Source organism: Pipistrellus kuhlii, unplaced genomic scaffold (assembly GCF_014108245.1).
Source record: "Pipistrellus kuhlii isolate mPipKuh1 unplaced genomic scaffold, mPipKuh1.p scaffold_m20_p_11, whole genome shotgun sequence".
Lineage (NCBI taxonomy): Eukaryota > Metazoa > Chordata > Mammalia > Chiroptera > Vespertilionidae > Pipistrellus > Pipistrellus kuhlii.
In genome coordinates, this window is record NW_023425416.1 from 43,947,004 (window position 1) to 43,968,729 (window position 21,726).

Sequence of the window (21,726 nt, forward strand, 5' to 3'; positions counted from 1 at the left end):
AGTGAATCTCAAGCAGTAATTATTTGTACAGGGTGGTTTTGGAACATTCACTGACAGGCAGCCAGAAATTCAATAAACCACCTGAGTCCTGAAGTCCTTTAGCGGAGTCTAAATAAAGTTGGAGGAGAGGCTTTTTATAACATTCTCATCTGTGCTGGCTCTCCTAAAAAGACTTCTGCAGTTAAAGACTATGTATTTAAGAAAATACTCTCCAGATACACCCAACAGTGCAAACTCTGTTTTCTCACCCCTTGGGATTCAAGGGTGACCACAGTCCTTCATTCCTCCCTGACTCTGTCCCTGCCCTTTTACCAAATAACCCTGCACCTTCTCCCATTAAAAAGGCTGCCCATGTCCCTGCCCTTCTGATCTCAGCTGTGACTTGCTTGGCCAGCAGGACACAGGGAAGCAACACTGGAGCAATCCAGGCCAGGCCTCAGGAGGACTGAGTGTGTCTGCTGCCTTCTTTGAACCCTGCTCAGGCATCACGTGAACCGACCCAGGTTGGCCTGCTGGAGGCTGAAGGGCATGTGATTCAGGAACCCATCACCCCATCACCCGAGCCAAAAGCCAGAAGCAACCTGCTTGCCACCTGGCGTCCAGACACGTGAGGCCCCCAGCTGACACCAGAACTACTCAGCTAGACACAGCTTTGCAAACCCACAGAGCTGGGAGCTGCCTACATGACTTGTTTTAAGCCACTTAAGTTTTGGGGTGTTTGTGATGCAGAAAAAGGTGAATCCTACATATGACTTACTTGCTGTAGACTTAAAACCACTTTCTCTGCCATAGGAGACAAAATTCTCCTAAGAATTTGGGGAAAGAAAACTCTTGGAATTCCTTCTCCAGGCATGTCAGATGGAAGACACCTCCAACAGTGACTCCCAGTAAGTTCTGACTTGTATTTTCATTGCACTCATCACTTCCCAGTACCTCCACTCGGGTCCAATGCTAAGAAATTCCAATGAAAAGAAAGATCATTAAAGCGGCAGGACAAGCTCTTGAGAGAAATCACCGTCTTGGAGCATTTTTTCGGGATTAGCGAGAGAAACTGCAGGCACTTTTCCGGGAACGTGTGAGGAGCCGGACCAAAGCCTAGTGTGAGCGTGGAGGCGAGGGAAGGAAAAGTCGTGCTCTGACCCAGGCTCTGCTCAGGTTTCTCTCAGGAAGCACTGCCTGCACCTGCAAGCACAGGGCACTCCAGGTGCCTGCGGGAGCCAGATCTTCGAGAAATGTGTCTTTCCGTGTGACCATGCCTGTGGTGGCCGACCCTGTTGTCAGTTATTCACACCCACTCCTACCTTTCTTGCCTGATGGCAGAACCTGACTCCCATGAAAGGCTAGATGGGGTAGCCCCCTCAGACTCCCACAGAGCCAGACATGGGCACGTGACTGAGTAGTAACCAATGAGATGTAAGGAGAAGTCCACTGGGGACTTTGTGATAAAAAAAAAAAAAGAGAGACCCAGGAGAAGAAAGTGCCCGCCCTTCCTTCCTGCTTGGGATGCTGCTGAGATGGCTGGCACTGCCACAGCCATCACGTGACCATGAGGGGGACATCTCAGACAAGCCGAAGGAGACACAAGGAGGAGAAGGAATGAGACTGGGCCCGTGTGGACTTGTTTGAGCTGAGGTGTCTGTGACCTGCAGGTGAAAATGTCATTGACACTGCATCACAGCAAACACGCATTCAATGGTGCCCCACCCGAGACCACGTGATCTGGAGGGATAATGACTGTGGAAAAAGGATGGGCTCTTTAAGCTGGTTCAGTATTTCGAGAGGATTGCCAGTGATAACATTTCTTGGAAGAACACTGCTCAGGTTCACTAAGATGTCCTGTGGCTAGAAATTAGTCAGCTCAGTCTAGTGAAAAAGCTTAATCTATGCCCATCAGACTCAAATGGGCAGTGAAGTCTATGTCTGATCAACTTAAAAAACAACAACAACAACAAAAAAAACAACTAATCCATTACTGTTAAAATGTCTTTTGATTGCCCTGGCTGGGTGGTTCAGTTGTTTGGAGCTCAGTTGGTCCTATCCACCAAAAGGTTCCAGTTCGATCCTGTCAGGGCACATAGGGGAGGCAAACGATCAATGTTTGTCTCTCATACCAATGTTTCTCTCGAGCTCGCTCTCTCTTCCTTCTTTCTCTAAAATCAACACACATCTTCTCAGGTGAGGATAAAAAGTTGTCACATATTTGCAGGAAAGCTTTAAAGTATAAAACATAGGAGGGAAAGAAAATAACTAGGGGGTGGGGATTGGTAAGGTATGTACACATATAATACCTTAATTTAAAAAAATGAGAAAGAAACTAACTAGTAGTGTTCCTTGGTGGTGCAAAAACCTTCCATTTTTGTATCAGCACATGCTGGCCCTTGGCCAAAATGAAGGACTGTCACGGTTCCATTGGGGAAGGACCATGACAGGGAACTTCCCTCATCCAGGGGTGACTTGATGTCGCAGGAAGTGGCACAAGCACCGTCGCCCTCACCCCGTCCTGGTGGGAAACATGATGGTGAGAGACCTTCCAGTGAAGCTAGATAAGGCCACCAGTCACCAAGACTTCCCCAGCCTCCTGGCCCAGCCCCTTACCTTCCAGCACTGGTGTTTGGCATAGTAATCCCCTTGTGCGATCCACTCTTTAGCGGTTGAGGTCTTCACAAACATGCTATCGTCAAAGTCTAAAATGAAAAAGAAAAGTAAATTTGCTTCTTCGGGCATTTGTTCACTTAAACCTGTTTTTAGGGGATGGATTTTGTCCTCCCCGTTACTGACCCCTGAAAATTTAAATGTTAAAAGTCCTAACCTAGTACTTCAGAATGTGACTATATCTGGAAATTGGGCCTCCATGAGGCTGTTCCGGTGGGCCTGGAACCAATCCGACTGGTGTGTTTGTAAGAAAAGGAGACTGACGCCAGGGCTGGCACAGAGGAAAGGCCACTTGAAGCCAGAAAGAGGCCTCAGGAGAAGCCAAATCTGCTGGCAGCTTGAACTGGGACTTCTAACCTCGGGAACTGTGAGAAAATAAGTTTCTGTTGTATAAACCACCTAGTCTGTGATATTTTATTATGGCATCGCTAGCAAAAGAATACATCTGTGTGTCTTCCTAGCATTCATTTAAAGATATATCATAACTTACCAGGCCAAGTTGTTATGGGTTTCTTAAGGAGGATATGGCGGTGAGAAAAGGTATTTTTTGGTTTTTGAACTTGGTTGGCTCTATCTTCCTTTTCTATGACTATGGATTAGAAGACAGGTAGCAATTCTAATTCCTCCTTGAAAATCTAAAGCCATGTACCTCTTAGCAAATTCACATATTGAGACTTCAGCAAGGAACAAGGTGATGGGATTTCAGTGTTTCCAAATGTGCAGACTTCGCACTCATAGTGAGCAATATGACACTCCCTTGGTGAGCATAGACTGTTACAACAACCCGCTGTCAGACCCACCTGTTAGCCTCACTAGCCTGCTGGTGACAGTAATCGCACCCTCACCCTCCACCCCCTGAGGGACACCAGGAGTGAGCCACAGCTTCATCAAGCACATGATGACAGTGACTACCAGGACAACACAGACAGCCGAATCTGAGCTGAAGGGGTCAGAGACACCCAGGGCAATGGATGTCAACGGGGGATGCAGGCAGTCATGCCAGCTTTGTTTAGAAGTTGCAAAACCATGCTACACAGCATCTTGTTCTGACTCAGAGTGCACCACCAGCCCTGGTGACATTTAACCTCACAGCCAAGCGCTGCAATTTCTCTGCAGAAGGCCAGTGAACATCTCTGCACCGTGTAGAAGAAACCGAAATCACAGTCACTACACTCATCCTCAGCTCCCTGGCACAGTGGAAACAGATATTATCAAAGACTTGACCATGTGCTATTTATAACACAATTTAGGACTGTACTTTTCTTGTATTTTCTTTCTTTCTTTCTTTCTTTCTTTCTTTCTTTCTTTCTTTCTTTCTTTCTTTCTTTCGATTAATCCTTTATTTCCATTGATTTTTTTCCCATTGATTCTTTTTTTTTCATTATTCTTAATGCTACCAAGATATAATAAATTGTAATCCTTTTTCATTTTGAATTTTTAAATTTATAAAATGCCTATCTTGATTATCTCTTATAATGGGATGCCTGAACAGATTTTGACAATAAACAGCATGCAGGAAAGATTAAGGACACCCGCCGAAACTGGTTTGGCTCAGTGGTAGAGCGTCTGTCTGCAGACTGAAGGGTCCCGGGTTCGATTCCGGTCAGGGGCATGTACGTTGGTTGCGGGCACATCCCCCGTGGGGGGTGTGCAGGAGGCAGCTGGTCAGTGTTTCTCTCTCATCAATGTTTCTAGCTCTCTATCTCTCTCTCTTCCTCTCTGTAAAAGAATCAATAAAAATATATTAAAAAAAAAAAAAAAAAAAAGATTAAGGACATCCACAGTTGGCCAACCCATTCATTTTCCTATCAGTTGAGGGAGAAAAAGTTGTCATGGGGCTACACAGGTGGAGAACACTAATGAGAGGCTAGGTTAACCCAAGCCTTTGACTCTTCCCACTATACCCCAACAGCCAGGGGCCCACAAATAGAATGTCTAATCCTGGTTCCCAGCTGAGCCATTGGCTGTAACCAGAAATAGCCTCCATACAACTGGTTGAAACATGCTCAGAAAGCCAGCGAACACCTCTGTCCAGCATTTGGCCCTGTCCTTGGAGAAATTAACTAAGACCTGGACGAGCCAACTCAACCGCTAACCCACAAGAAAGACCATTATTTTCTCCTTTATGCAGGGCTGATTATTTCCCCCGAGTTACCCTATTAGGAGACCTTCACTCCATTTTTTAATTAACTAGTCTTTGTAAGTTATGAAAATGTTAAAAAAAAAAAAAAAACCACCACTGCAGGCAGCGTGGAAGGGCATAAAGTTGAGAAGAGGTGCCCACATCCCCACACCCACCAGTCCTCATGGCACCATAGGAGCCACTGTGAATGGTTTCACACTGGAGGATAAATCGGTCGTTTTTAGCTTCTGATTACAAACAGGGCTATGATGAGCACTCTTGTTCATGTATCTTGGAGATTTTATACAAGAATATTATAGGATAGATTCCTAGAGTGGGATTACGGGGTCAGAAGCTATGCTAATCTTTATTTTTATAGATAGTGCCAATCAGCTATCCAAAAGCCCAAAGCAATTTGTATTCTCCCAACAGAGCCTATCTCCTCTAACCCTTAACCATGGTCCTCACTAGTGAAGGACAAATAAAATATCTTCCCTAAAAGAGTTAATGCTCCCAATCCCATTACAACACACTGTCCAGCACACCTTACCAGTAAATGAATAGAGAAATCTCAAAATCTATGCCCTTTATACCTGACGGTAAGAATAAGTGGGAGTAACACACTTCCTATCCCACAGACAGAATATGTTAATGAGATCTTACCTTTATTTTCATCTGTCTTCACCACTTGGACAAAATTTCTTCGAATGAAATATTTGAAAGCAGGAGCCCGCTTCTCCGGGTTTTCATCGAAGATCCAGAGGTTGGCGCGAGCCCGGGTGATGGCTGTGTACAGCTGCTTCAGCTCTCCGTTGAGGAGCTAAAGGTGGGGTGAGGACAGAGACCGTGACCTTGTGTCTAGAGCTACAAGGTGACACACATCAGTTGGCTTACTCTGATTCTGGAGAAATACAGGAAGTAAATTATAGAGAAGTCCAGCAAGGCCATGAAGAATGAGGAGCTCACTGTGGCCTCAGCACTGATCAGCACTGCTCCATGAGTTCAGCACCTCCCTTGAATATGCAGTAGTTTCATCTCTCAAAATAAATTATAGATTCATAGGAAGTTACAAAGATAGTACAGAGAGCCCTACTGGTGTGGTTCAGTGGTTGAGCGTCAACCTATGAACCAGGAGGTCATGCTTCACTTCCCAGCCAGGGCACATGCCCAGATTGCAGGCTCAATCCTCGGTAGGGGGCGTGCAAGAGGCAGCCCATCAATGATTCTCATCATTGATGTTTCTATCTCTCTCACTCCCTCTTCCTTCCTCTCTGAAATCAGTAAAATTATTGTTTTAAGAAAAAGATAGTACAGAGAGGTCCCATATACCAGTACCTCCCATTCTGTTTACCCCAATGGTTATATCTTACACAATGACTGTAACTTATTTTTTTAAATTAAACCAGTCCTCCACTTCTATTATAACCATCACAAGTACTCAATTACCCATGACCAACCCCATGACTAAGCACTGTAACTGTAAGGCGATTATGACTTGGACCAGGGATGGCCTACTTGATTAAATAGTGCATCTTTCAAGACAACAACAGATTATTGGCTACCTAGAAGTTTGCAAAGCTTAGGGGATTTAACTTCTATTTCTACAGAGTCTTCAAGGCATTTACAGAAATAACCTGGTAACTGCTGTTTTGTTTGCTTTATACTTAGAGACATAAAACTAAGATTGTACTGTAGGAGAAAGTAGTGTTCGGTTTTGCTGGTTCAATTTTCAGTGTTGTCGCCCTCACTTTGTTAAGTTCCCCATTACCCCTCAGTGGAGAATTCCTTCGGACTTTTCGGCTTTGCCTCAATGACGTAGCTGAGATGTGAAGGGCAAGGAAAGCCGGGCCCCTTAACAGTCAAGGCTGCTGAACAGCAGCCTCCACTAACTAGGATTCTGGACTTCACTTCTGAGTTCCCATCAGCAACATCAAAATTTCTGACCAGTTCCTGTGGAGAACAGAAGGTACAACCACCCCTCCACCTTTTCACAGTGCCCATCAGGCCCAGATCTGCTGGGACCAGCAAGTTTTCAGACACAGTATCCCTGCAACTCTCTCGCCTGCCTCCATTCTCCGGGACTGATATCCGGGAAGAGCCAAAAGCAAGCGTCCATCTTCAATCTCATCTTCTCGTCCCAGCCTTGGTCTCTGGCTCCCTGTCAAATACCCATGTGGACAAATGGCAGAAAATCACCTTGTACATCTCTGGATTCACCATGAGAGAGCGACCCTGAGAGGAGCTGGGTTTGTCCAGGGGCACGTCAATCAGCGGCCCACTTGCCTCCCTGGAGTCAGGTGACGAAGGTGTAAACGAGGAAATGATCTTCCATTCCTTGTAAGCCTGAACAACAAGGACAGATTAAAGACCAATGGAATATGCTTTCCAACTCTACACACAGCCTCCCCGAGCCTCCTGGAGAATTGAGCGCCCCTTTTCCTGGCCTGGAGGCCAGACCATCAGCCCCAGCTGGGAGGAGGGGGCCATCCTATGGCCTCCAAATGATGGGATGGGTTTCAGGTTGCGCAGGCAGGGAGCAGGGAAGTTTCCAGGAAATCTCCCCGAGATGTGGTCAGGACAGCTGGGAAGCCAGGCATTTGTGCCCACTTCCAGAGGAATGCCAAGGGCCCAAGAAGTTCTTGCTGGAAGAATTTCGACAGGCAGCATGGAGAAAGGAGCCCAGTGACCTCACCTCTTTTCACTACATGTTTAAAAGCTGCTAAAATACACAAGGCAGCATTTTCTAAGTTATTCACTGAAGATGGAAGAATATTCCAGAGCTGTGGGGTACATGGTTCAAGGTAAACTCTGAGCTCAGACAGAACAAATTCATATCTCAGTCCTTTCACTTACTAGCTACATGATCTTGGACAAACTGTTTGTCTCTTCTGGATGTCATTTTCCTGCTCTATAAAATGAGAATGCTAGAACTACCCAAGTTTGTTGGGGGGGGGGGGGGGGGAGAAACAGATCATTAATGTTGAGTATCTAATACTACGGCTGATAAAGAGTTCAATATTTTAGCCAGTTTTCCCCTTTATGTAAACTCAAACCTTTCTGACTCTGTAGACTAGGGGTGTCGAACTCAATCAGAGAAGGGGCCAAAATCTAAAATCCAGCCTAAATCGCGGGCCGAATGGTTTACTGAACAGTCATAAACTGTCATTGTGATGGAAACACAGCGGAGTGCAGTGATGACAGCGCGGTGCGGGCCACATTGCAAGGCCTGGCGGGACGGATTTGGCCCGCGGGCCTTGTGTTTGACACATGTGCTGTAGACTATGAGTGGGCAATTTTTTTCTCTCTAAAAGGTCAGATAATAAATATTTTTAGCTTTCTGAGCCCTATGGTCTCTCTTGCTACTACTCAACTCTGCTACTACAGTACCAAAGCAGCCACGGTCAGTATGTAAATTAATGGGCATGGTGTTTTCCAATAAAATACTGTATTTTTCAGACCATAAGACGCACTTTTTTTCCCCCAGAAGTGGGGGGGAAAAGTCCCTGCGTCTTATGGTCCAAATATAGCCTACACATATACTTTAAAAAAAAAAGTTTTTTTACTTGCCCGGCTCTGTGTGGTCTCTGTGTGCTTGCCCGGCTCTAAAATGGTTCTAAATGCTGCTGTTTACTTTACAGGGTTGATTACATGTGTTTATGACTGTGATGTTGGGTTTTAATGCACATAAAATATTTTAGGACACTATTTGTTTCAGAATCTTTTTTTCTTCATTTCCCTTCTCTAAAAACTGGTGCGTCTTATGGTCCGGAGTGTCTTATGGTCCGAAAAATACGGTATATTTGTTAAACTAAAATTGAATTTAATATAATTTTCATGTGCCACAGTTACTTTTCTTAATTGTTTTTCTTACCATTTTAAATTTGTAAACCATTCTAGCCCATAGGCCATTCGAAAATGTCAGTGGGCTGGATTTGGGCCCTGGGGTCATGGTTTGCAGACCCTGTGTGGCTAAAGGACACAGCACATGCAGTATTTAGATGCCAGAATTCCTATAGAATTTCAGATTTCATACTGTGACTTGTGAGAGTAGCTTGTGTACTCTCCTAGATTTTGCTTTTCTATTCCTAAAGTGGTGCTTCTTGCCACCTGCATATCTCTTCAAGGTAAAATGGAGTGGATGCAGCTCATTGCCTCTTGTCAGTTACTTCATGACTTAAACTATACAAACTTCAGGTTAAGTGCTTTAAACACTGTCTCTTAAATAAGAATGGTTATGCTAGTAACCAATTATGGAATTAATCACCATGTTCTGAAAAAAGATCTGAGTCATGTAATCATTTAAGTAGCTTGAAGTTACAAAAACATCTCGGGGCATATTGTGACTGTCCTCTCTGTAAAGCTGTTTACACAACCGAATTGTCTGCCAAGGAAATCAGGCAAAAGACATAGTATATGATTGACATTTGGGAGGCCCTCCCAGCAGACAGCATGAGGTGAAGACTGGCTGGCCTTGGGAGGGCTGGTGAAGCACAGTGTATTTTAGAACCGCTGAATGGGAAGAAAAGCCGCTCACATTGCACCTGCAACTGTTTCCATGAATAAAACACATCCGACTTTCAAGACAAAGCCTTTTAGGAGTGAGTCTATGCATTTGTGCACAAAGACACAGGACCACAGGCCTGCAGCACTTCTGGCAATAAAGCAAGAAGCCTTTAAGTCTCCCAGCTTCTACTAGGATTCATCATTGCGAAGGAACTGTGCTCTTTCTACTGCAAGCCTGCCATTCCATTGTGGGACCTGCAACCCACAAAGCTTGTGGTTATTAAAGTCTTCCTGTCCTATCTGCACATGAGTGGGAAGGAAAGGACTCCGCACTGGGGCAGAATATAAATGGAAGTCCCCATAGGAGGAGAGTTTCGGGGTGACTGGGAGATTGACTGCTCCTCCTCAAACTGAGGCAAAATCCTACAGAAGGACTTGGTATAACACTCCCTGGTTCCTTCCCCGTCTCTGGAGATGGCCCTGATGACCTGTGATTGAACAGGCAACAGTAAATCCTCTAGAGAGAAGACTCACAAACCAGGGCAGTAAGAACCCCCTCATACATGCACGCACACACGCACACACGTGCGCACACGCATGCTCACCCAAGTGGCAGATTCTGCAAAGGGAGTGCTTGCCAGAAACATAAGCCAGGATGGGTGGAAGAAGAGGCCAGGGACGGAGAGGAATCCTCCACAGTTCCCCATCTCAAAGAGAAATTACTATTCAACAGCCTTCTGCCAGTCACTCCGAAAAAAACCCACTTGAGCAGGTGACTGGGGACTTATGTGATCCCTGTCTTTCCTCTGCTTTGATTAAAGCATTTCCTCTCATGTGCTGATGCATTTTGGGGTCTTGAGGTTGTCAGTGACAAAGGGTGTGCTCTATACTGGGAATGCAGAATTACATCGCCTGCTACCTTGGGAAACACATCACAGGTCTTTCTAGAAGTCTTGCTGTACACAGAGGAGGAAGTGGATGTTACCAAAAGATTCTACTTGTGATTGTTTTAATTTCGTGCAACTCACTGAGCCACTGGTGGGAGCATAGGGTCAAGGTATTGTGAGGCCTTTGTCATTTCCAGGATCAAAGTGAGACAATCGCTGGGTTTTTCTTTCACAAACAGGCTACAGATCTGTAAGTCCAGAGCTCCTTGAGTTTCTTACTGGCACAAGCACACAACTGGCACTTAATAAAGGACAGGAACAACAAACTCTTACCCCTTCCTGTTTAGGAGAGCCTCGGTCCAACCATGACCAATGAATGTATTACGAGAAAAAAAAGTTAGTCCTCAGAGATTAAAAATGGTTCCAGAGTTAACGTGAGTGCATCTGATTTCATTAGCAAAAGTCAACAGAAAAGGAATGCACTTAAGGTATGGCAAAGATACACTCATTGTGGAAGGTTCTAGAAGCTGATTTGCATGCAGAGCTTTAAAAGGAAGGGAGTACAGTGAAATTGAGGACTCAAAGCATCTGAGTTCATGTCTAGGCTCTGCCACTTATATTATCACTATAGGCAATTGACTTATTTCCATGATACTCAGCCTTATCTGCAGGATGAGGGTAATAAAAACACAACCTCAGAGGGCTGGTGGGAGATAAAGTGAGGCAATGCATTCAAAGGGTATTTCACAAACTGTAAAGCATCCATAGTTATAGGTATTATCAAGTCAAACATGACATTTTTTTTCAAAGATCATAAAAAGAGTAAGGATTCCATATAAAGGGATCAATTCTGGGGCAGATTTTAAAGTGTAAAAGCTAACAGTGCTCCTGAACTGGCTATGGAAACAGCCCTTCCGAGCATGCGCCATGTGCAGTGGAAGTCTGCAACAGAGACCAGGGCACAGCCAGCTAAGTCCCCAAAGGAGACCCACAGCACAGTCAGCAGCCAACCTGAGTCCCCACCGAAGACAGTGGTGAAGAGAAATCAGTGGCTAGGAAACCAAGGACAGTGGTCTTGAGTTAGTGGCTTTACCCATAATGCACTGAGGAAGACCATCAAGTCAAAGCAATGAGCTGCACAGAGGTCACTGGGGGTCAATCTGGGGACACTCTTGCTGCCATTGTCTGCGTGGGTGGCAAGCAGTGGTGGCGAAGCCATGCCAGAAGGAAGCCCCCAGGCAGGCGGCTGTTCTTGTCCCCGCATTACCTGATCCAATGGGCAGGAACCAAGCCTCATTTGTCTTCCAGGAGTTGTCTCTCTCTATGGACTGACCTTGCCCAGTTCTGTCCTCATTGGTGGACACTGCTACCCTTGCCTTCACTTGTAAGGCTCTCCTTAGAGCTCACTCCAACTTGAGCATCCTTGGGAGTCAAGGATAACAGTAGCTAGTGAAAACTGGAAGCTGGCATTTGGGTACCAGGCATTTAGAAGAAGGTGAATACAAGAAAATAAGAGAGGGCAGGGCACGGGGAGAACCAGCCCGCATACTGTGAAACAACTCATAGCCATTGTCAAAACCCACATCAAACACTCCAAGCCCCACACTAAATGGATGATACTCCAAAACAGAAACAGGCACCTATGGCAAACTCTCGACTCAGCTCCAAATTCTCTTTCCCTGAGTGGCAGGGTAACTCACACATATACAAGTGTCGTGTGAAAAGAAGTCAGTATGACATACCTCAGAATCAGTAAAGAAGTTGTAAAGGAGGACATCATCAAATTCTAAGCCTTTTGCTTCATAAACTGTTAGCACAAGCGCTAACCCCAGTTCTTCTGGAATTTTCTCCTTTGCCATTTCATTGGCTACAAGGATCACCTAGAAAAAGAAAAGGAAGATAGAAGGAAAAAAACATCAAATGCTACAAAGAAAAATCAGCTTAACCTCAGTCCTTTTCTACAGGAGGCAGGTAATGTAATTGAGAAGTAGCCAGCATGGACTTGGTCAGCCGGGCTAGTGGAAATATTAGTAACAATTAGTCATTCACCCATTTCTAAAATTTACCCATTCTGGGAGAAGGGCTATTGAATTCTACCTTGTAGAATAATTTAGCCTCTCAAAACTCTGTTTCATTTTCAAACTGCCTTTTATTTCAAAACAACCCCAAGAAGCTCACCTGGTGGGCCCCAAATTCTATGGGCTGGGTTTTCCTCTTGTTCCCTCGGAGCAAAATTGCTAAGTCGCTTACACTACAAGACTCCAGGACTGTTGGTTTGGGACCATCAAAGAGGCCAGAATCCCTTGGAAGGCGATCAAAAGATTCTGGGAAATAGAACTGAAGTAAATCCACTATTCCTGAGGCCAGATTGAGGATTCCTGGAATAAAACAGAAAATACATGTCCAGTATTGAACAACATGACAAAATGGCTGGTTTTGGGGGTTTTGTGTAGGAGCTTTTTCCTGAGAAGCAGTACTAGTCCTGATAATACATATAATTGCAAGCCATTCTCCAGTTCTCATTAGATGATCACTTTGGCCCTGAGCCATTATTACTCCAGGCACAACGGATGAAGGCAAAGGTTTTGCTGGATCTCATTTCTGACCTACATTCATTAGAGAAAATTACCTCTTAAAGAAGAATCAAGGCAGAAATGTAATCTGAACAATGAGAGTTGTTAGAATGTGAATATCTGGGGCTAGCATAGATGGTAAGGAAACAAGACTTATCCTGTCCCCTCTCATTGGTGCTTAGAGCACTAGAGACAACGTTGCCATGGTAACAGCAGCGCTGGAGGTCAGCTGAGGCTGCAACCAAGGCCTCCATCGCCCTTTTCCACCAGGTTTATAGCCAGCTGAGAGAGGGCTATACCAAGAAACACTGTCAGAGCTGGAGAAAATGTTTTCTAAAGAGCTTTCTCCTTGGGTCCTGTTTTTTGTCTAAGCTTACAGTAACAGTGACAGTGATGCTGACTGAATGCTACCACAACAGACACATTCACAGAAATCACCCCATTTTATCCTCACGACTGCCCAGTGAGACAGGCCAGATAATCCCACTGTGACAAACAGGGACTCCGAGGTCCGAGATGTCAGTCAACACCTGTGAGGACATGAAGCTGACTGCATGCAGATCACCCTGGGTCTCTCCACTAGTCTTAGTCGCATATGCCCTTTGCCTAACACACACAGAACACTAGGTTCTTGGTGGATGACCACGAAATGGGCTTATATATCCATTGCTGCTACCAAGTAGTAAAGGGAAGTTTTACTAATACTTATTAAAAGTATACAATATAGCTCTAATTGGTTTAGCTCAGTGAATAAAGCATTGGCCTGTGGACTGAAGGATCCTAGGTTCGATTCTGGTCAAGGGCATGTACCTTGGTTGCAGGCACATCCCCAGTGGGGAGTGTGCAGGAGGCAGCTGATCAATGGTTTCTCTCTCATCGATGTTTCTAACTCTCTATTCCTCTCCCTTCCTCTCTATTAAAAAAAAATCAATAAAATATATCTTAAAAGAATAAATAAATAAATAAAAGTATGCAATATAAAGAAATCATGAGAAGACCAGCTGGCATAGCTCAGTGGTTGAGCATCAACCTATGAACCAGGAGGTCATGGTTCGATTCCCAGTCAGGGCACATGCCCAGATAGCGGGCTCCAGGAGGCAGCCTATCAATAATTCTCTCTTATCATTGATGTTCCTATCTCCATCTCCTTCTCCCTCTCTGAAATCAATAAAAATACAAAAAAAAAAAAGCGAGGCCACAGCTTCCAAAGCAGCCCAAGGCCAGTTCCCCAAGCACCTCTCTCGTAGGTGAGACCAAGCTCTGGACATACCCGAATGAGACCTGTAGTTCTGGTACAACTGGTGGATCTTCTTGGGCTTCCGGACAGCACACTGCTTGTCCCCAGAGCTTCTGCTGGCGTAGTGGAACAGAGAGCGCAGATCGCTGAAGCGGAAGGCCACGCCCTTCATGATGCTCTGGGCCGTGTCCCCGGTGAGGAACATGGCATTGGGGTCATTGATGCATTTCATCAGCAGCGCGAGCTCAGCCTGCGTAAAGTCCTGAATCTCGTCGCCATAGAGCTCATGGATGGACCATGGAAGCACCTTGAGCTTCGACAGCCTCCGGGACAGGTTGAACAGAACATCCTCTTCGTCAAAATAGCCCTTCTGGGACCTGATCTGCTGATACAGGCAGAAGAGGTTGTAGATCTCGCTCCGGTCTTCCTTGAAATTGGGGGACCGCTTCCTCCCCAATTTCTTGTACTCTTCTTCCGTGAGTCTCCCCTCGGGGCTGTTGAGGGCCTCAAAAGACCCCTTCAAAAAAGATTTTATTTCTTTCCAAATCAGTGCAGGGTTGTAGGAGGTTTTCCCTTTGTGCATTTTGGGCCATATTTCATTGGTGAACACCTCAAATGTCACGTACACCCGGGGGTCAATGTCACACGAACGTGTTTCCGCAACCTTGTCCTCCTCGATGTTGTCCCCATCCCCGTCAGCCTCCTCCTCCTCCTCCTGCCAGTTGGGGATGGTCAGCTCCTCCTGCGTGGACCACCCCACGATGGTTCTCTTCAAGCTGCCATCTTCATTTCTGAGGAAAAATGGATTGGGCAGAGAAGCATCCAACAGGAGGAGCAGCTGCTTGGAAGTGACGAACAGAGGGAAGTTCTCGTCCCTCAGGTCCTGGAGCTTGTGGACATTGGGTTCCAAGGGTCTGTAGTGGCTGGTGGCCTTGGCAGACTTGGAAAGCTCAATGAAATTCCTCTGCACCTCCTGGCACAGCACGTGGTTCTTGGTCACAAAGATCTGATGTAAATGCTCCAGCTGCTGGGGGCCTTCGGGGGCACATACTTCTGCCACCTGGCTGGGCCCCCCAGGGTCCCCACCAGCTGTCCCTGCACAGGCTTCGCTCTCCTGCTCCTCATCTACACTGTCCACTGTCTCCACTTCTATGGAACCTTCCTCTTCCTCGTCCTCCTCCCTCTCCTCGTCCTCCTCCCTACCAGGACCCTCTTTTTTGGATTCCACTTCCGACTTCTTCTTCAGCCAGACCTGCTTGGCCAGCAGCGGGCTCCCCGCCTGCTCGGCTTTCTCCCAGTAGATGTGGAATTTCTTCCAGAGCCGGTACAGGCAGCACGTGGTCTTCCCGGTGCCGCTCCGCCCGATCAGGATGATGGGCTCCAGCGGCCGGGGGTTGAGGTGGATCACGGCGTACTCCAGCTCGCCCACCCGGAAGGGGTACTCCACCGTCGCCGTCATGTCATTGAGGATGTTGAAAGCCATGTTGGTGCTGAAGCTGTGGAACTTCATGACGTTGTACTCTGTCTGCACCGCGCTGGCCGGGGGGAAGTAGTGGGGCTCCACGGGCACCTTGCCCTTCTCCACCTCCGTGTCCTCCACGTAGCAGCGGGGTATCCGCTTTCGGATTCTCATGTTGGCCGACACCTGGCCTTTGTTGATGCCCCTCAGCTTCTTCCGCAGGATGCAGGATAAGCCGCGATTGTAGGCGCTGCAGATGGCCCGGATGGCGTCCGTTAGCTTGCCGTGATCTAGGACAATGTCCCAGATCCGGATGATTTCTGTGTAGACCTGCCCTGACTTCTCTATGGGGTGTGAGCTCTTCTCTGGGGTGGTTATCTTCTCGGGATTCTCGCTGCATCGAGGGGAGAAGTCGATGGCGAGCTCCCACAGCATCCGGGCCCCTTTGTCCAGCTTGGCCTCGAAGAGCTGGATGTTTCCTTTTAGGTGCTTCAGCCGCTTCTGCAGGCCCGGCGTCCACTCGCCGTTCCCCAGCTGATGGATGGTTAGGATGATTTTCTTCTTCATGACCTTGGTCACCACCTTACTGGACAGCTTCTTCAGCATCTCGGAGGTACACTCGATCTCCCAGGTCATGTTCTCGAAGTCCTGGAGGCAGGCCTCCACCTCCTGGCAGCTGTCCTGATCGCCATTGTCCTCCCCGCCTCTGTGACCAGCGGGCATGAGCTGTGAAGCCCCGAGGCCTGCCTGAGCGTGTTCACCCCCTGCCTCAGGGACAGCAGGGCTGTTCCCACCATAGTCAGAGCCCCCCACTCCCAGGGTTCGCTGGCGCTCCTCCCTCTTCGTTTCTGTGCCAGCTCCTGTCTCCAGGGGCTCTGAGTCCTGAGGACAGTCCTCCGGGAGGGACATGTCCAGTTCAACCTTCTCGATCAGATCCATGATGTGCTGCACAAGGCGGTCCCTCTGAGAACAGGGTCTGGCATGCTCCTGCCTCACCATCTGGGCATCCGAGAGAGCCTCCCAGCTGTCAGGAACCATGGCTCCTTCGGGCAGGGATATGCCAGAGTCACACAGCGAATCGGATGAAAGCTGGGACTTGAGCTGAGCCTGACCAGCAGACTTTGAGAGCTTCCCCAGCTGGGCAGCGAGCTCCTGCCGGCTCTTCCGCCGGCTCTCCGCCACAGCTTTGTTCCAGGCCAAGAGCAGAGGGGCGTTCTTCTTAATCCGGTGGCGGGCATCTTTGCCCTCTTTGTTCTTCAGGTTGAAGTTGATGTCAAACTTGGCCAGCAGGTCTAGCAGCTTCTTCATGCGCTTCAGCATGCCCCTCTGGAAAAGCAGGTGCATCAGCGTGTTCCCGCTGCTGTCCTGGGTGTTGGGGTTGAGGTAGTCAAATTTGGCGGGGTTGGACCAGAAGAGATCCAACAGGTGGTTGAGGAAGTTAAAACCGACGTCAGCTGAAAGATACAAACAAGACTCTGTGAGTGCTGAGCCCCTCTTCCCGGGCTCCTAGATTTAAGAGAGATGCTGGCCACGGGTGTCTTAGAACACCTAACTTCCCAAGTATTTGATAACCTGGTGGTTCCCAACTGGGGAGATTTCCCAACAGAAGGAAAAAAAAAACAAAACCAAAAAAACAGAACATCATTTCTAATATCCAGCCTCCTCCCCAAGGCAAAGAAGATCGGTTTGAAAACGGAGGCCTACCATTGACATCCAAAAAGATGTGGAGAGCTGCATGCAGAGGAGTGTCGCCCTCCGCGAGAGAAATGCTGTGGGGGTCCGCGCCCTTGGTAAGGAGCAGAAAAGCCAACTCGAAGTCCTGGTGGTGTAGGCACATGGCTAGCGGCCTCACCTGGCTGTCCTGGAGGCCCTCGGGCAAGGCTGGAGGAGGCAGAGAAGGGACTCATGAGCGAGCTGCATAAACGTGACAAGGCACAGCCTGGGCACCTGGAGGCAGGACCACCTCTGCCATTATTCCCAGGGAAGAGGTGATGCTCACCTGACTGGTGAGGCCCGCTACCACCCCCTACAGGCAAAGGCTTCCCAGACCCTCAGAATGAAAGCCCGTTCCTTTCAGTGCCCTGTCTGTGGGCCTTTACACCAGCTCTCTGGCTCCCCCTGCCGTCCCAGAACAGGATATGGACCCCAGCATGGGACCTGCTGGCGGAGGAGAGACAGCGTTTGCCAACAACTAAACCGGTGCTGGCCTGACACCTTACCTGCCACACAGTAATGATCAGGACGTGGGCTCCCTACCAGCATCCTTTGTTTCTATGAAGCTTCTTCCAGAGGATGCTCATCTACTGTCAACTGCCATCTTCCCTGCCACCTCTCAGACCCACCTCCCTTCCTTTAGCTCAGTCCTCCCCTTCCCTCAGCACTGCCCATGCCTCCAACGGCAACACCCTCACTCTCTGCCCTTGTGCCCAAGCACAGGATTCCACGGAGGTGCTCCCTAAGTGCTCGGGACTCAGGAATAAAACTGGAATCCCATTGCAGTCAGTTTCTGGGCTAAGGGAGTAAAGAGGTTTGAAGAAATAAACTATAGGAGGCATCCATCCACCTCCTGAAACCTGTGGGTACAGCCAATGCCTGGGGGCTGTGAATGGCACTTTGAGAGCGAGGACCAACGTGTCACCACTCCCCTTAAACGGCAAAGCAAGCGGAAAACCCACAGCCAGGGTGCTCTTCGAGTAAGCTCACTTCACATTCGAAACATCCCTAACGAAGATGGTCTATTAACACTCCCCTTTTATAAGTGAGCACACAAAGGCACCAAGAGCATGCCAAGGCCACACAGCTAGCAATGGCATGAGGAGGGGTGAGAGGTGCTGCCAGAGCAGACTGGTATCGCCAAATTCATTTTGAAATAAAACCCAATCCAGCAAGAGGCTACACACTCCAGACGTCACCCAGCCAGGTGCGATTGTGCTGATTAACGCGGCAGGTCCTCCACCAACCAGTTATCTCACTGTTTCTTTAAAAACAAGCACCTTGAATCCCAATGTGGATTACAAAAGAAGGCCGCAGAGCTGACGAGGACCTACGCAGCATATGCTGTGCAGGAGCCAGCCGGAGGTGAGGAGGAAGTGACCGCTGTGGGCCAAAGGACTCCCCCCACATACCTGAGGTCTCTCATAACTAATTTACAGAAATGCAGACTTCCCACAGGGCACCACCCACTGACAGGCCTCGCTGTTTCCAAATGAGGAAACATGAAGAGAAAGAGCAGGATTTAAAGCAGCCTTCTAAAGCAAGTGGAAAACACCAGGCCAGCAATGGCCTGAGCTCCCACCTCAGCATGCTCACCTCCACTGTCCACCAACCGGCCCAGCAGCTGCACCCGGCGCTGGTCCCAGGTGCTGAGCGGGGGGATGAGGGCACAGAGGTCGAGGCCCGAGAAGTCGCAGTTCTTGAGGAGGCAGTCTCCCAGCGGGGGCTCCCCGCTCACTTTCCGGGTCAGCAGCAGAAGCACTTCCGGCCATTTCTGTTTCTCCAGTAAAAACTTGACGAAGGTGTTGGCGCAGTCGCGATTAATGTCACAGACCAGGTCAGGAGGAATCTCTTTCAAAAGTAAGAACATACCACACTCCAAAAAAAGGTTCTGATGGTTTCTGGCCCCAACCACAACTTAGCACATGTATGCTAATTAACACGTGATACTGATCAGTAGTTTGAAGCACTGGAGAAACTATGAGCAAATAATGAGTTATGAAGTATAGCCACCTCCCACCTCTACTCATGTCTTTGCTAGCTGTGTGGCCGTGGCATGCTCTTTGTGCCTTTGTCGCAAAGCTCCTTGGGACAAAATACCACATGCAGGCGCACACATACAGTGCAATTGAAGGAGTGCCCTAATTAAGTTAATAACAATATACCTATCTATATAGTTTAAGTTTAAAAAGTTTGGCTCTCAGAAGAAATTTCAATCATTGTACTGTTGATATTTGGCTCTGTTCACAAATGAGTTTGCCGACCACTGGTCTAAGCAAAGAGTAATTCTAGGAGCATGCATGAAAACTAATAACGGAGGGTGCCTCAGGGATGGGACTTAGGGACTGAAGTTCACAAATGGATAATAGACTTTTCACTGACAGATAACTGATGTTTCTGTGTGGGCTGTTTTACATGTAGGTCATTACCTTTTTTGGTTGTTGTTATTGTTAGTCCTCACCCAACGATATTATTTCATTGATTTTTAGAGAGAGTGGGAGGGGAAGACAGAAAGATCGATGTGAGAGAGACACATCAATTGGTTGCCTCCCAGACACACACTTAGCAGAGTCTGTAACCTAGGTACATGCCCTTGACCAGAATCAAACCCAGGACTCTTCAGTCCACAGACCGACGCTCTATCCACTGAGCCAAACTGGCTAAGCAGATCATGACATTTTTAAATCCATTTCTAAAAGATATTCAAAAAGTTTGAATGAGCATAAATCACCTTTCACACAACTGAATTTGTGAGAAAAATTACCTTGCAGGGAAGAAAGGAGGCGCAAGAACTTCTGGACTACATCTTGCTTCAGGAAGTTTTTGTGCAGTAACCGGTTTCCGGAGTTCAGGTACTTCACCAGCTGCGCAGAGGCCTCCCGGAAAATGTTGCTCTCGCTACTGGGTCCTTCGCCATGGCTCAGTCCTGCAAAACAGCACCAGGTGATGCTTCCGAAGAGAGCTCACAGCTGCAGGAGATGGAAAAGTTGCAATTCTGCACCCCTCCCAATACCCACATGCTATGCCGTTACCTTGGCAGCTCCTCCCACCAAAAGGTGGAGCCTATTCCCCTCCTCACCCCTAATTCTGGCCTGGCTCCATGACCAGCTATGACCAGTAAAATGCAGTGGGTGTGGTTTTTGTGCAGGAGCTGAGCCTAGACCTCAAGAGGCTTTATTTAATTCCATTCGCTCTCTTGGGACCCTAGCCGGCTTGGCTCAGTGGTTATAATGTAGGCCCGAGGACTGAAGGGTTGTGGGTTCAATTTCCAGTCAAGGGCATGTACCACAGATGCAAGTTTGATCCCTGGCCCTGGTGAGGATGCCTTCCGGAAGCAACCAGTGGAGTGTCTCCTGTTTTTCTCTCTCTAAAGATCAATACCTTTCTCTCTAAAGGGAAAAATACCTTTGGATTTAAAAAAAAAAAAAAAAAAAAGGTGACTAAGTACTAAATGACAACGGAAAGACTGGGTGAAAATATGCTAAAATGTGATTATAATAAACTGTTTTTATATAAAACCATATTTTTACAAACTGCCTTCAAATATATTTAGTGAATATATATTAGCATATTTGAAATTAAAACTAGCCCTAGTTGATTTTGCTCAGTGGATAGAGCACCACCCTGAGGACTGAAGGGTCTCATTGGATTCTGAACAAGGGCACATGTCTGGTTGCAGGCTCGATCCCCAGTAGGGGAGGTGCAGAAGGCAGTCGATCAGTGATTCTCTCTCATCACTGATGTTTCTATCTAGCTCTCCCTCTCCCTTCTTCTCTGAAATCAATAAAAATATATTTTAAAAAATTAAAACTAAAAAAGGCCTGAAATTGCAACAGTGCTCAGAAGTGTTAGAAAACAGAAATAAATCATTTCAAAAAGAGTTTTCCCTTTTGCCTGAAATCTTTCTTTCAAGCTAAAAAAGACAAACTGGTAAGATTTATCATACAAACTGGTGCGTTTTAGTACACACATTTTAATCAGTTTAAATGTTGCAACTATCTCATTTCATAAAAATATAAAAACATATAACTATAAATGCATGAAATAAGACTAATTAGCCCAGTCACAAATATATGAATTTGCAGATGGAGGTTGGTTTATAGAGAATTAGTATTTTCTTGTTTTCCTTTCCTATTTTGTAATTTTCCTTTAAAAAAGAATATATTGCTTTTATAATAAGAAAGAACATATCATGGACACATTTAAGTAAGCACTGCATCCCTGCATTTACTGAATACAGGGCCCATCTTGGTGCTGAGGAATGCAAAGATGGGAAACCTCTGAGTCACAGGCTCTGGCTGAGGGAAACCAACATAAGAGAAGGTTCCAGAATCCTCCAAGAACTATGCTAGAGATGCCTCCACCAGCAAGGGAAGAAAGCAGCTGGCTCCCCCTAGGGTAGTGGTCAGCAAACTGCAGCTAGGGAGCCACATGCGGCTCTCTGGCCCCTTAGTGTGCCTCTTCCACAAAATACCACCTGCAGGCGTGCACGTACAGTGCGATTGAAACTTCGGCCCATGCACAGAAGTCTGTTTTCAGCTCTCAAATTTCAATTGTTGTACTGTTGATATTTGGCTCTG

The 21,726-nt window shown here is 47.1% G+C and overlaps 1 protein-coding gene across 4 annotated transcripts in view; it reads right to left on the reverse strand.

The window, feature by feature from the left end:
- TRANK1 (tetratricopeptide repeat and ankyrin repeat containing 1) overlaps positions 1–21,726 on the reverse strand; it is a 75,948-nt gene that overhangs the window by 14,741 nt on the left and 39,481 nt on the right. For all 4 annotated transcript variants that reach the window (XM_036431788.1, XM_045579378.1, XM_036431789.2 and 1 more), the window contains 9 exons: positions 19,911–20,072; positions 18,743–18,997; positions 17,138–17,314; positions 14,008–16,887; positions 12,343–12,542; positions 11,907–12,044; positions 6,971–7,117; positions 5,438–5,594; positions 2,596–2,684 (listed from right to left, as the gene is read on the reverse strand). In XM_036431788.1, the coding sequence (XP_036287681.1) occupies positions 2,596–2,684; positions 5,438–5,594; positions 6,971–7,117; positions 11,907–12,044; positions 12,343–12,542; positions 14,008–16,887; positions 17,138–17,314; positions 18,743–18,997; positions 19,911–20,072 (4,205 nt within the window). The remainder of the gene's footprint in view (positions 1–2,595; positions 2,685–5,437; positions 5,595–6,970; positions 7,118–11,906; positions 12,045–12,342; positions 12,543–14,007; positions 16,888–17,137; positions 17,315–18,742; positions 18,998–19,910; positions 20,073–21,726) is intronic.